This window comes from Papio anubis, chromosome 4, assembly GCF_008728515.1.
Source record: "Papio anubis isolate 15944 chromosome 4, Panubis1.0, whole genome shotgun sequence".
Classification (NCBI taxonomy): Eukaryota; Metazoa; Chordata; class Mammalia; order Primates; family Cercopithecidae; genus Papio; species Papio anubis.
Genome location: NC_044979.1, coordinates 28,430,041 through 28,444,323, shown reverse-complemented (window position 1 = coordinate 28,444,323; position 14,283 = coordinate 28,430,041). Strand labels below are relative to the sequence as shown.

At 40.2% G+C, this 14,283-nt stretch overlaps 1 protein-coding gene across 4 annotated transcripts in view; it reads left to right on the top strand.

The window, feature by feature from the left end:
* KLHDC10 (kelch domain containing 10) overlaps nucleotides 1-14,283 on the top strand; it is a 68,905-nt gene that overhangs the window by 46,738 nt on the left and 7,884 nt on the right. For all 4 annotated transcript variants that reach the window (XM_003896590.3, XM_031665160.1, XM_031665161.1 and 1 more), the window contains 6 exons: nucleotides 2,941-3,162; nucleotides 7,271-7,425; nucleotides 8,598-8,746; nucleotides 10,951-11,035; nucleotides 12,372-12,438; nucleotides 13,909-13,956. In XM_003896590.3, the coding sequence (XP_003896639.1) occupies nucleotides 2,941-3,162; nucleotides 7,271-7,425; nucleotides 8,598-8,746; nucleotides 10,951-11,035; nucleotides 12,372-12,438; nucleotides 13,909-13,956 (726 nt within the window). The remainder of the gene's footprint in view (nucleotides 1-2,940; nucleotides 3,163-7,270; nucleotides 7,426-8,597; nucleotides 8,747-10,950; nucleotides 11,036-12,371; nucleotides 12,439-13,908; nucleotides 13,957-14,283) is intronic.

Genomic DNA, 14,283 nt, shown 5'->3' with positions numbered 1-14,283 from the left:
GCCCGCCACCACGCCTGGCTAATTTTTTGTATTTTTAGCAGAGACGGGGTTTCATCGTGTTAGGATGGTCTCGATCTCCTGACCTCATGATCATGATCCACCTGCCTCGGCCTCCCACAGTGCTGGGATTACAGGCGTGAGCCAATGGGCCCGGCCCGAAACCATCTTTTCACAGACCCCTCAACTGTGTAATCCATGTGAATTATATTTGTCACGGAAATAGTTGGCAGTAAACTTGTAACATTACCTTCCCTGCTGTACAGCCATTTAGAGAAAAATGTAGAATAGACTGCATTTCTTTTCATATTTGCCCAAAAGCAGCTTTAAAAATTATCTGTTGGCTTCAGGTAATACAACAAATGACAGAGATTTTTTAGAGTTGCTGTCTGCTGACCATAGCAACTCTGTTAGATTTCTTCTTTAAATTTGTCTTGCTAATTCTTAGAAAGAAGCATTTGTGTCTTGAGAAGAAGATTGCGTAATCCAACACCCATTCCCTAAACCGTGTATCTCTTAGGCATAAATAATATCAAAGTCCACTGAGAGTTGGACACTGTTTTAATCATCCCTGTCACTGTTTACTTTGGCCTGATGTTGAAGTCAATCAAACTTTTAGTACCTGTTACAGATCTCCAACTGTTTAGGTGTTGTGGGTGATACAGGATAATTATTATACATGATCTTTGCCCTTGAGGAGCTTATAATCTATTTGGAAAAGAAAAACAAACTGACAAAATGCATAGAGAAAAATAAATGCCAAATAAGTTGATTTCCCGTTTATCTAGTGTTTGCTGTGTGCCCGAGGCTTGGTTATACAAAGGTGAATACAAATGTATTCCTTTTCCCTCAAATAGCTCACAGCCTGCTAGAAAGTTACATGTGTAAGTCAATAAACGTTTCAACATGACAAATCTAACAAATCTTTGAAGTGCAGTAATAATATCCCAATATGCAAATGAGGAAGCTGAGACTAAGTGAAGGTCAGTGACTTGCTCAAAGTAGCAATTAGAAAGAATCTGGATTCAAACTTAGACATTTATAGGAGCTCTTATTTTTTCTTCCACACCACACTTTCTGTTTCAAGAGTCCTAAAAAGAGAAATTGAGTTCGTCATTTAAGGCAAATCATAGCTCAGTAAATTTGCCAACTGATTATAGTTTGTCTGATATTCATGTATTTACATAGTTAAGGTGTGATCTTATTGTATATGTATACACTAATATATGAGTAGTATGGTACTGAACTGGAAGGGTCCTAGGGTTTTATTGATGAGAAGGGTGGTGTGCACTAGACTTAGGTATTTCCACAAGTAGGGATTCATGGGTAGGTAGGTAGACTAGGCCAAGGTATAGGGGAGGAACTCTGGGCTTTCCAGGCAGAAAGAAGTGTGAGAAGTTGACAGTAGGACAAGGTTAGTAGGAGAAAAGCTCTAACATGTTGGGCAGGGGACTTGGTACTTGAGTGGTGAGGAACCATCAAAGACTTTCAAACACGACTAACAGGTTGGACGTCAGTGACTCAGTGATTCACTGTTTTTTAGTTGCTCTCAATCTGTGCACAATTTCAGCTCTTGTTTAAAAATATAACCTTAGAAAGTGAGATTTTGATTTTAAAAAGCAAATATAGAAGGCCTATGTTAGGTTGGTAATAAATGTTTGTATAACATATTTATTAGGTGTCTAGTGTTGTCCTAAATATTAACTTTATACTAGTATCTATTACCAACATATAAAAGTACATTCATCTTTAGGGTCACAACTATAGTAGCTTCTTATTCCATCCACTATGTATTTAAGCATCTTTGTTTCTAAAGTTAGGCAAGGGTTTGTGTAGATTGGTACAAACATTTTAAGGATAACAGAAATTATAATAAACTTTTTTTGTGTGTTTTTTTTTTTTTACTCTAAAATAACCTTGAAGTAATTTTTAGTAAACTAGTTGAGGCTGGACGTGGTAGCTTACGCCTGTAATCCCAGCACTTTGGGAGGCCAAGGCAGGCGGATCACCTGATGTCAGGAGTTCGAGACCAGCCTGGCCAACATAGTGAAACCCCGTCTCTACTGAAAACACAAAAATTAGCCAGGCATGGTGGCGGACACGTGTAATCCCAGCTACTTGGGAGGCTGAGGCAGGACAATCACTTAAACCTGGGAGGCAGAGGTTGCAGTGAACTGAGATCGCGCCACTGCACTCCAGCCTGGGTGACAGTGAGAGTTGGTCTCAAAAAAAAAAAATAGTTGATATAATTTAGACTTCAGGACACTTTCAAATATAAATTGTAGAAACAGCTTTTCTTAGTAAAGCTCTTAATAGGATGAAAGATGCTCTCTAAGATAAATGTAAGGAGATTCTTTGTTAACCACCATAAATCCAGGATGTTAAAGTCAAAATTTTACTGTAACTCCTTAACAGCCAGTTTTCATTTTAAGTGTATAATTATATCTTGTGGAAAAATCATAGATTTTATGTGTGTGTATTTTTATTTATACATGACTCATTCACATTCGTGATTATATTTATTTAGTTCTCTAATGTTCACAGTTTAATTTAGTTGGCCTGTGTTTTTTTCTCCTCTGAGGAAATTAGAAAATTTGTCCTGTTAGCTTTTGGATTATTAAACCCTTCCTCCTTCTTTTCTTGAAAATTTCAAGTTATCAGCCATTTTCTTGAATTTATCATGCTTTTTACAGTTATCAAAATCTGAAGGTAGTCATAAAAAATAGAAGTAGAGACTAGCTCCTTAAAATCTTAAGTAGTATGTGTGAATAAGAAGTGTTATTAAGAGGTATATCCATGTTATAAATCTAAACAAATAAGAAGTATATCCATGTTATAAATCTTTCCTGATCCCCTTTTAAGGCTAAAATGATTGTTACCTAATTTTGTTTGTGCTTTTAAACTGGTAGGACACCTGTGGAAAACTGTCCTCTTCTCTCCTAGGCCACAGACCTCCACCAGCACGAAGTGGACATCGTTGCGTGGCAGATAATACCAACCTATATGTGTTTGGAGGTTATAACCCAGATTATGATGAATCGGGAGGGCCTGATAATGAAGACTATCCTCTCTTCAGGGAACTCTGGAGGTATCATTTTGCTACAGGAGTATGGCACCAGATGGGCACAGATGGCTACATGCCCCGGGAATTGGCATCTATGTCACGTGAGTGCAAGCAGTTCGTAACTCCTGACTTTATGAAATGTCTGAGAAGCCAGGTTCAATGTCCCATATTCCTTGTTAATAATTTATAACACCGTATTGTGATTTTGCCCTGTTGGTGGATAGGCTTTTTACTGGGGTAATAACATAACATGGTGATTCTAAATTATTTGGGTCCTGAGTTTGAATTCAGCTTGTCAGGTGAGTTTTAGCTTTAATTTCCTAACTTGTAAAATGGGATTAATAATATCCTAGAGGGTTCAATATAAAGTATCATGTATATGTTAGGCAAAATGTAGTAGAAGGTCAACAAATGGGGCTTAGGACAATGACAGTTAATAGCTGTTGAGCAAAGTACAGGCATACCACGATACAGAGATATCGTGGTTTAGTGCCAAACCACCACAATAAAGCGAGTCACACAACGTTTTTGGTTTCGTAGTGCATATAAAGTTATGTTAACGCGATGCACTAGTCTCTTTAGTGTGCAATAGCATTATATCTAAAAAAGTACATACCTTAATTAAAAATACTTTATTGCTAAAAAGTGCTAACAACCAACTGAGTCTTCGGCAAGTTGTAATCTTTTTGCTGGTGGAGGGTTTTGTCTCGATGTCGGAGGCAGCTGACTTATTAGGGTGGTCATTGCTAAAGGCTGGGGTGACTGTGGCAGTTTCTTAAGACAACATAGAAGTTTGCTGCATCAATTGGCTCTTCCTTTCACAAAAGATTTCTCTGTAGCATGTAATGCTGTTTGATAGCATTTTACCCAGAGTAGAACTTCTTTCGAAATTGGAGTCAAATCCTCTCAAACCCTGCTACTGCTTAATCGACTAAGTTTATGTGATACTCTAAATCCTTATTTGTCATTTCAACAGTGTTCCCAGCATCTTCATTAGGAGTAGATTCTATCTCAGGAAACCACTTTCACTGAGCACAGTGACTCATGCCTGTAATCCCAGCACTTTGGGAGGCTGAGGCAGGAGGATCACTGGAGCCCAGGAGTTGAAGACCAGCTTGGGCAACGTAGTGAGACCTTTTCTCTACAAAAAATACAAAAATTTACCAGGCGTGGTGCTGCACGACTGTATTCCCAGCTACTTGGGAGGCTGAGGTGGGAGGATGGCTGGAGCCCAGGAGGTTGGGCTGCAGAAGCTGTGCTCATGCCACTGCATTCCAGCCTGAGTGACAGAGTAAGACCCTGTCTCAAAAAAAAAAAAAAAAAAAAAGAAAAGAAAAAGAGGCCGGGCATGGTGGCTCACACCTGTAATCCCAGCACTTTGGGAGGCTGAGGTGGGTGGATCACAAAGTCAGGAGTTTGAGACCCAGCCTGGCCAACATGGTGAAACCCTGTCTCTATAAAAAATATTAAAAAAAAAAAAAATTAGCTGGGCATGGTGGCAGGCGCCAGTAATCCCAGCTACTCGGGAGGCTGAGGCAGGAGAATCGCTTGAACCCGGGAAGGTGGGGGTTGCAATAAGCCAAGATTGCCCCACTGCACTCCAGCCTGGGCAATAAGAGTGAGACTCCGTTTCAAAAAAATAAAATAAAAAAAAATTAAAAATCTGTTGTTTAGTGTAGCCACTTAGCTGGATCTTTTGCATAACTTGCTGCAGCTTCTACATCAGCACTTGCTGCTTCACTTTGTACTTTTATGTATTGGAGATGGCTTCTTTCCTTAAACTTCTTGAACCAACCTCTGCTAGCTTCCAACATTTCTTCTGCAGCTTCCTTACCTCTCCCCACCTTCATAGAGTCGAAGAGAGTCAGGGCCTTCCTCTGAATTAGGCTTTGCCTGAAGGGAATGTTGTAGTTGATCATCTGTCCACTTAAACTTTCTGCACTATCAGCAATAAGGCTGTTTTGCTTCCTTATCATTCGTGTGTTCACTGGAGTAGCACTTTTAATTTCCATCAAGAGCTTTTCTTTGCATTCACAACTTGGCACTAACTGTTGGGTGCAAGAGGCCTAGCTTTCAGCCTCTTTGCTTTCCACATGCCTTCCTCACTAAGCTTAGTCAATTCTAGCTTTTGATTTAAAGTTAGATACGGTAGACTCTTCTTTTCACTTTATTACTCAGAGGTAAGGTTATTCACTGGCCTAATTTCAATCTTGTTGTGTCTCAGGGAATAGGGAGGCCTGAGGAGAGGGGAAAAAGATGAGGGAATGGCTGATTGGTGCAGTCAAAACTCTCACAGCATTTATTGATTAAGTTCACTGTCTTATACGGGCGTGGTTCATGGCGCCTCAAAACAGTTACAATAGTAACATCAAAGATCACTGATAAGTGCTGGCGTGGTGGCTCAGGCCTGTAATCCAGCAATTTAGGAGGCCAAGGCGGGAGGACCACTTGAGGCCAGGAGTTCAAGACCAGCGTGGGCAATGTAGCAAGACCCTGCCTCTTAAAAAAAAAAAAAAAAAAAATCAGCTGGGCATAGTGGCCTGTACATAGAGTCCCAGCTACCTGGACATCTGAGGTGGGAGGATCGCTTAAGCCCAGGAATTCAAGGCTGCAGTGAGCCATGTTCATGCCACTGCACTCCAGCTAGGCAACACAGCAAGACTCTGACTCAAACAAATAATAAATAAAGGCTAGGTGTGGTGCCTCACCCCTATAATCCCAGCACTTTGGGAGGCCGATGTGGGTGGATTGCTCGAGCCCAGGAGTTCAAGACTAGTCTGGCCAACAATAGCAAAACCCCATCTCTACAAAAAAATACAAAAGTTAGCCAGGCGTGGTGGCACAAACCTGTAGTCCCAGCTACTTGGGAAACTGAGGCAGGAGGATCACTTGAGTCCCGGAGGTCAAGGCTGCAGTAAGCTGTGATCGTGTCACTCCACTCCAGCCTGGGTGACAGAGCGAGACCCTGCCTCTCAAACAAAGAAAGAGTTACAAAAAAAAAAAAAAAAAAAAAAGCCAGCCGGGCATGGTGGCTCACACCTGTAATCCCAGCACTTTGGGAGGCCAAGGCAGGTGGATCACCTGAGGTCAGGAGTTTGAGACCAGCCTGGTCAATGTGACAAAACCCCATCTCTACTAAAAATACAAAAATTAGCTGGGCTTGGTGGTAGGCACCTCTAATCCCAGCTACTAGGGAGGCTGAGGCAGGAGAATCGCTTGAACCTGGGAGGTGGAGGTTGCAGTGAGCTGAGATCATGCCACTATACTCCAGCCCGGGCGACAGATCGAGATTCCGTAAAAAAAAAAAAAAAAAAAAAGCCACTGAAATAACATAGGAGCACTGTTTCGAGAGAGAGAGAGAAAGAGAGAGAGCATATGTATGAGTGAAGAGAATACGTGTGTACGTGTGTGTGTGTATGTATGTGTGTGGTGGCAGGAACAAAAGAGCTACAGGAGGAAGAACACCAAAGTTGCCTGCTGGATATTGGTGTGTTTTGTTTTATCTGGTAGAGCATTAAAATGACAGAAATCATAATTTTAAATGTAGAGATCATTTTCCTGGCAAAAACAGAATGTCCCTTTAATCCCTTTATTTGGAGTCCCCTTGGGTCTTTGCTAAGGCAAAGATGATGCTTCATTTTTCTCTACTTTGCTGCATACTTGAACTGTCTTGAGCAGCAGTGGTATACTGGGTAGACTGTAGTTCATACAACTCAATATTGTTATACAGAGTATTTAGTGAATTCCATAAATATGTATTGAATATGTCATATATGCCTACCAATGAACTATATGATAGAGCCCATATAGTGATATTCGATCTTTTTCTGCAGAACTTTGTAGTATAGGCCATGTACCCCTTATTTAAAATGCTTGGGACCAGAAGTGTTTTACATTCCAGATTTTTTTTTTGAATATTTGCATTGTACTTAGCATCCCAAATCCAGAACTTTGAAATCCAACATGTTCCAGTGAGCATTTCCTTTAAGCATCATTGTTGGTGCACAAAAAGTTTCGTATTTTGAAGTATTTTAGATTTCAGATTTTCAGATTTGGTACGCTCAGCTACTAGTTAGATGTCAGTGATTTGAGCTATCTTATGAGATCATTAAAGCAGATATGTGTTAGCTTCTCAGATATTCTGGGTTTATGTGGGAACACATTGCAGGTAGCCATTTGTGAATGGAACTTGTGCTTCTCCTTCCTCAGTTGTGCTGCATGGAAACAACCTGTTAGTGTTTGGAGGTACGGGCATCCCATTTGGAGAGAGCAACGGCAATGACGTCCATGTGTGTAATGTGAAGTATAAGAGATGGGCTTTGCTCAGCTGCCGGGGGAAGAAACCCAGTCGTATATATGGACAGGTACCAATCTGTGGCCAGTCATGGTGTATTTGTTCATATTTTTCTAGTCTGGGGACGGTGTTAGAATATTTGTAATTGTTACCATTTTATTTTAATGGAGAAGAGTTATTTATGGTTAGTACTTGATTTTTTAGTTCTCATATGAAATTATAATTTGTAAATCTGGTTACTTGCCATGTTCTGTTCTTTTCTTTCCTTTCCTTTTTTTTTTTTTTCACTTTCTGTTTCTAATTCAACTTAGGGGCAGGATATAGACCTGTATGGAAGTTCCTTTAAGTGTTAGAACCCCACCTCCACCTCCACCCTCACCCCCAGTGAGAGATTGGGCTCCACTATGGCCTGGGTCCTGGTCATTTTTAGAGTGATTCTTGAGTAGATGAGAAAGCACTTGGTGAAGAAACTTTTACGTGGATCTGAGCTAAAACATACATACATTTTGTAGAGATTAGTTTAGGTTCCAGCACTTCAAACCTTAGGTCTGAAAAGTTATATCCAGAAAGATAGGGAGCAACCCACCATACATCAGAGACTCTTTGAGAGTCTAAGCTTAAAACAACCAAGCTTTGACTTCTTTCTTGACTTGCCAGCATTAGTACTGATAAACAGCTTCTGAGCTTAACTTCAAAGGAGCACATACTAGACAACTTCGTTGCTTCCACAGGAGGCATTTAAACTATAAGAAGTGGCCATAACAATGGCTGAAACTTTCATTGAAAAGAGTCCTTTGGAAAACATCAGGTTCCTTGAACTGCTAACTAGGGTTTCTACTTAGGAGATTGCAGTGGCTTATTTTCATATCTGCTGCTTCTTGAGAGCATTTTACTTCAGACTGCTTATAGGGAGAAGCAGCTTTCAACGGAAATGCTTATATGTGCCCATAAGCATTTCTAGCATGGGCTAGAAATTATTTGGTCGGCCAGGACCCTTAAGAATTATCTTGGCAGGTAGGACTTGCTTTCCAGTTGAGTAAAGCTTTCCTTTCCAAAGGTGTTTTCCAGGTTCTTAAAATAATCTCTGGGTTCTCTAAAATCTTCTTTTAAGAGTCTGATACATTAAAAGATTAAAAAGTACAAGAGAATTTCATAAAACCTGATTTGGAGGTGTCTGGTAAGTTTACATTCTTTAATCAAGTGTTAACAAGTCGGTCTTATTCACCTTTCATTGTTATCCAGGCTATGGCCATCATCAATGGCTCCCTTTATGTCTTTGGAGGGACAACCGGCTATATTTACAGCACAGACCTGCACAAGTTAGATCTCAATACCAGAGAGTGGACACAACTGAAACCAAACAACCTGTCCTGTGATCTACCAGAAGAGAGGTGAGGTTCTAGGATTCAAGCATATTTATTCTTTCGTGTTAATATTTGACCTCTTTCAGAGTATTGGCAATATGAAGAAAACCCTTTGGCTCCAGTTAGAGTAACTAACTGGCTGTTGGATGTTAGATCTCAGGTAAGTAGTAAAGAAAGGTCTATAGTGAAAAAAAGTTCTTCTGGTGAGGAAATAGTATTTCCTTCTAAACTACAGAATTTTTTCCATGTCATTTCCTCTTATATTTAGTCTTTCTGCATTAGGAAGATAGTAGTAACACTTTGAAGAAGAAACCAGTGGTAGCAACTATAACCAAATTTCATATTATAGGCAAAACAATTACTGTCCAGTTACTTTTTGATTTCCCTTTTTTTTTGAGAAAGGGTCTCACTCTGTCACCTAGGCTGGAGCACAGTGACATATTCATGGCTCACTGCAACCTTGACCTCCTGGGCTCAAGGCATTCTCCCATCTCAGCCTTCCGCCCAAGTAGCTGGGACTACAGGCATGTGCCACCACATCTGGCTAATTTTTTGTACAGATGAGGTCTCACCATGTTGCCCAGGCTGCTTCTCAAACTCCTAGGCTCAAGCAGTCTACCTGTCCTTGGCCTCCCAGAGTGTTGGGATTACAGGTGTGAGCCACCATGCCACACCTGATTTCCCTTCTTATATTGCATATTAGAATTCTTTGCCTCATTCTCTCACAGACATATCATCAGTACAGGGCACAGGGCCATCCCCACAGTGAATGTGAATGTTGATTGGATAGATGGAACGAAGCTTGCATGGGTGGATGGGTGATGAATGATGGATGGATGGATGGATGGATGGAAGGGTCATTCATTTTAAGTGCCGTGTTAAACATCACATGGTTCTCTCTAGTTGCCTTCTAGTAGCAGATCTATATCTTTCACTTTTCTTTGCTAATAGCAGTTGCCTCTTCATAGAATTAAACTCACTGTGGCTGGGCGCGGCCTGTAATCCCTCCACTTTGGGAGGCTGAGGTGGGTGGATCATGAGGTCAGGAGTTCGAGACCAGCCTGGCCAACATGGTGAAACCCCGTCTCTACTAAAAATACAAAAATTAGCAGGGCATGGTGGTGGGCATCTGTAATCCCAGCTACTCAGGAGGCTGAGGCAGGAGAATCGCTTGAACCTGGGAGGCAGAGGTTGCAGTGAGCTGAGATCGCGCCACTGCACTCTAGCCTGGGCGACAGAGCAAGACTCTGTCTTGAAAAAAAAAAAGAACAGAAAAAAGAATTAAACTCACTGAAACACTTGAAGAGATTTTTTCCCCCTCCAGTTTGAAAGCAAAGACAGTAAAACATTTTTTATTAACTCTGTTTAGATGAATCCAGTGTCTCTTTGTTGCCTCTTTAAACAAAATAGCATATAGGTGCTAAGGAAGAATTTATCTTAATTGTAGCCTGTTAGTGGGCTGATCATTGTAAAACTTAACATAAGAGGACTTGGGAGTTGGCCTCTTACTGGAATGATTTTGATGTAGCTTATTTTATCAGCAACAAGGCCTTCAGGTAAAGAAGGAAATAGATTAAGTTTTCAAAGCATTTTCACATGGTTGCTTTCTTTGAGTCATTTTATGGACATATTAGAAATTACTTTAGCTTTTAGCTAGACTGCCTGGATGAAAGTTCTGAGGTGTTTTATATTATATCCACAGTTCTATGTAGCATAATTTTCTGCTAAATAAGTATCTTAATTTGCAAACTCATAGTCTAAGGTCTCTAAATGTAGGCAGATCACTTTTTAAAACTATGTAATATTTTCCCCTTTATACAAAGTTATCACAAAAGGTTATAGAAAAATCTACAAAATACAAATTAGCAAAATGAAGAAAATAAAAATCTAAGTCTAAACTCAAAGATAACCAGGTTTAATGTTTTGGATTATATCCTAATAGCCATTTTCTGTATATATTTATGTATCTATAAATTTTTAATGCAATTTATTTTAAAAAATGACACAAAAAAGTTCTCAATGCATTAACCACCATCTGGTACCTACTCTGTTATTGGTTGCATACTAATCCATTTTATGTATATTCGGTTAGTCATATAACCAATTCACTATTGTTAAACACTCCAATAATTTATTATTATAAATAATGATGTAATAAAAATCCTTATAGCTAAATCTTAGGTAGATCATTTTTCACTTAATTATAAATGCATTTTTTTGTAAATTTTCAGATACCGACATGAAATCGCACATGATGGGCAGAGGATTTACATCTTGGGAGGTGGTACGTCCTGGACAGCATATTCCTTAAACAAGGTATATTTTTTAAAAAAGAAAAAAAGGGAGAGGGAGAAGGATAGAAAGAGGCATGTGTCAACTAAGCAAGATAATTCTGTTATTTTAGATATTTTAATTTTTGAGCACATTCCTCATTAACGCCTATTTTGTGTTGGATGCACTTTATATTATAAGGTTGAACCCTGTGCCCCAAAATGCTTTCAGTTGACAGGTGTTATTTATCACACACTGAAAATACTTGGTGAAAATTATCCCCTTATGCTGGATGAGGAAAGTGACTAAAAGGAAGGCATAGTAGCTTGAATGGAGCAACTAATTAGAATTGGAAGCAGCATTCTCAGAATGTCACATCCGCATCATCATCACTGCTGTGTATCTAAAAAGAACAGGCTTGTTTAGGGTTGCACGTCACGAACTTGAGAAAGCTGAGCTCTGAAGGGCTGTTATTCATCCATCCCTGTGGCATTTCTAAAATGTCATAGTCACACATCCCAGGGGAAACCTACATTAGGCTGTAGAGTTCCTGGACTGCTTGGAACCTTAATGGTCTTTTTCAACTTTTGTCAAAACTGAATTCCCACATTCCCTTACAAACACTTGGTTTTTTCTGTTATAAAAATGATACATGCCCCTTGTAGAAAATGTGGAAGTTGCAGAACAACATACAGAAGAAAATCAAGAATCACATGCACTGCAGCTTCTCATTCCAACCTTTTTCTTCATTTTTTCTGTGAATTTAAAAAAGTGAGCTGGGTGTGGTGGCTTATGTCTGTAATCCCAGCACTTTGGGAGGCTGAGGTGGGTGGATCACCTGAGGTCAGAAGTTTGAGACCAGCCTGGCCAACATCATGAAACCCCATCTCTGCTAAAAGTACAAACATTAGCTGGGCATGGTGGCAGGCACCTGTAATCCCAGCTACTCGGGAGGCTGAGGCAGGAGAGTCACTTGAACCTAGGAGGCGGAGGTTGCAGTGAGCCGAGATCGTGCCATTGCACTCCAGCCTGGGTGACAGAGACTCCATCTCAAAAAAAATAAAAAATAAAATAAAAAGCGAAATCATATATGTGTTTAATTTTCAACTGCCCCATTTAATGTTTTCCCATATATTTGGAAAGATCAGAAAAAAGCAAAAGAAAAGAAGAAAGACTTTTCAACTAAGAATATATGTTTATGCAGGCTACTGCTGTTAAAAGTCCAGTTTTCTATATGGAAAATCACTCTACCTTCTGCTCAGTTTTGCTGTGAACCTAAAACTGCTTTAAAAAACAAAGTCTGTTTTTAAAAAATCCATTTTCAGGCTAGCTAAAATTACAGTTATTTATGTATGTGTATATGTTCTTTTTTTCCTCTAAGATCCATGCCTACAACCTTGAAACGAATGCATGGGAGGAAATTGCAACAAAACCCCATGAAAAAATAGGTAAATTTAAAGTATTGATTAATTTATCTTTAACAAACATATATTATACTTTTACTCATTTTGGAAGGAAAAAGTAATTTTACTGAGTTATATGGTAAGTTAAATATCTGTTGGGCCGGGTGCAGTGGCTCACGCCTTTAATCTCGGCACTTTGGGAGGCCAAGGTGGGCAGATCTCTTGAGCCCAGGAGTTTGAGACCAGCCTGAGCAACATGGTGAGACCCTGTCTCTACAAAATATACAAAAACATTTGCTGGTCATGGTGGTGTACACCTATAGTCCCAGGTAGTTGGGAGACTGAGGTGGGAGAATCACCTGAGCTTGGGAAATAGAGGCTGTAGTGAGCCATAATTGAGCCACTACATTCCGGCCTGGGCATCAGAGTGAGACCCTATCTCAAAAAAAAAAAAGAAAAATCTGTTGAACTGGTATTAGAAAATACTTGTATTCCTTAGTCCAATTATAATTATTCCTTAGGGCTGGGCGTGGTGGCTCACGCCTATAATCCCAGCACTTTGGGAGGCCGAGGTGGGCGGATCATGAGGTCAGGAATTCAAGACCAGCCTGGCCAACATGGTGAAACCCCATCTCTACTAAAAATGTAAACATTAGCTGGGCGTGGTGGCATGTGCCTGTAATCCCAGCTACTTGGGAGGCAGAGGTAGGAGAATTGTTTGGACCCCAGAGGCAGAGATTGCAGTGAGCCAAGATCACGCCACTGCACTCCAGCCTGGGAGACAGAGTCTTGCTGTCAAACAAAACAAAACAAAAAACAAAAACCACACACACACAAGTAATTATCCTTAGTGATTGAGGAAAGAGACTTTTAATCCTCTTTATTAAGTTATTCGGCAGAAGCTGAGAAATATGGGTGATATAAGAAATTGGAGCCTAAATAAAGATCTACCAGCTGGGTGTGGTGACTCATGCCTATAATCCCAGCACTTTGAGAGGCTGAGCCCAGGAGTTCGAGACCAGCCTGGGCAACATGGTGAAACCCTGTCTCCACTAAAAATACAAAAAATTATCTGGGTGTGGTGGTGTGCACCTGTAGTCCCAGCTACTGAGGAGGCTGAAGTGGGAGGATCACTTGAGCCAAGGAGGTGGAGGCTGCAGTGAGCCAAAATAGCACTGCTGCATTCCAACCTGGGCAACAGAGTGAGACCCTGTCTCTAAATTAAATAAATAATAAAGATCTACATATCTCCGTGTGGGTAAAAGGGCTTGGGAAAGCCACTAGCAACTCCTGTCCTTTCCCTTTGTTTCTGGCACCTTAGCATTGTACTGTTATGATGAGACTCCTGATGGCTTTTGAAATACGGAGGGAGTGGAAGGGCTAGTCAGTGTTTGCTTAACATGCAACAAAGGGATTGTTTTGAGTTACACATAGTATGTCTTTCACTGTGTTGTATCAGTGTGATTCCCAGTCTTTCTGTAAGTGATGGAACTTCTGTGTTTGTGTGTTTGGCAGGCTTTCCTGCAGCCCGAAGGTGTCACAGTTGTGTTCAAATAAAAAATGGTAAGGATTCTAAATAACATTTTGCTTCCATTTCTGTAATTGTATCTTCTGAAAATGTCTTATTTCCTAAAGATAGCCCCCTCAAAAGAGGCTCATAACTTTGAGAAAAGTCTATTTCTGGTAGTTTAAACTTAAAGGGAAATTCATAGTGATGCCTCTCTCAGCCATTTTCATCATGTAAACTAGCATGGTGTTTGGGTTCCCTCAGTTATTAGAGAACTCAGAAAATGGTGATAAATAAGCTTTTATTTTAGCACTTGATCTTCCAGCATCCCACACCTCAACAGATGTCTGTGGTTACGGTGACTAATACTAATAATTTTGACT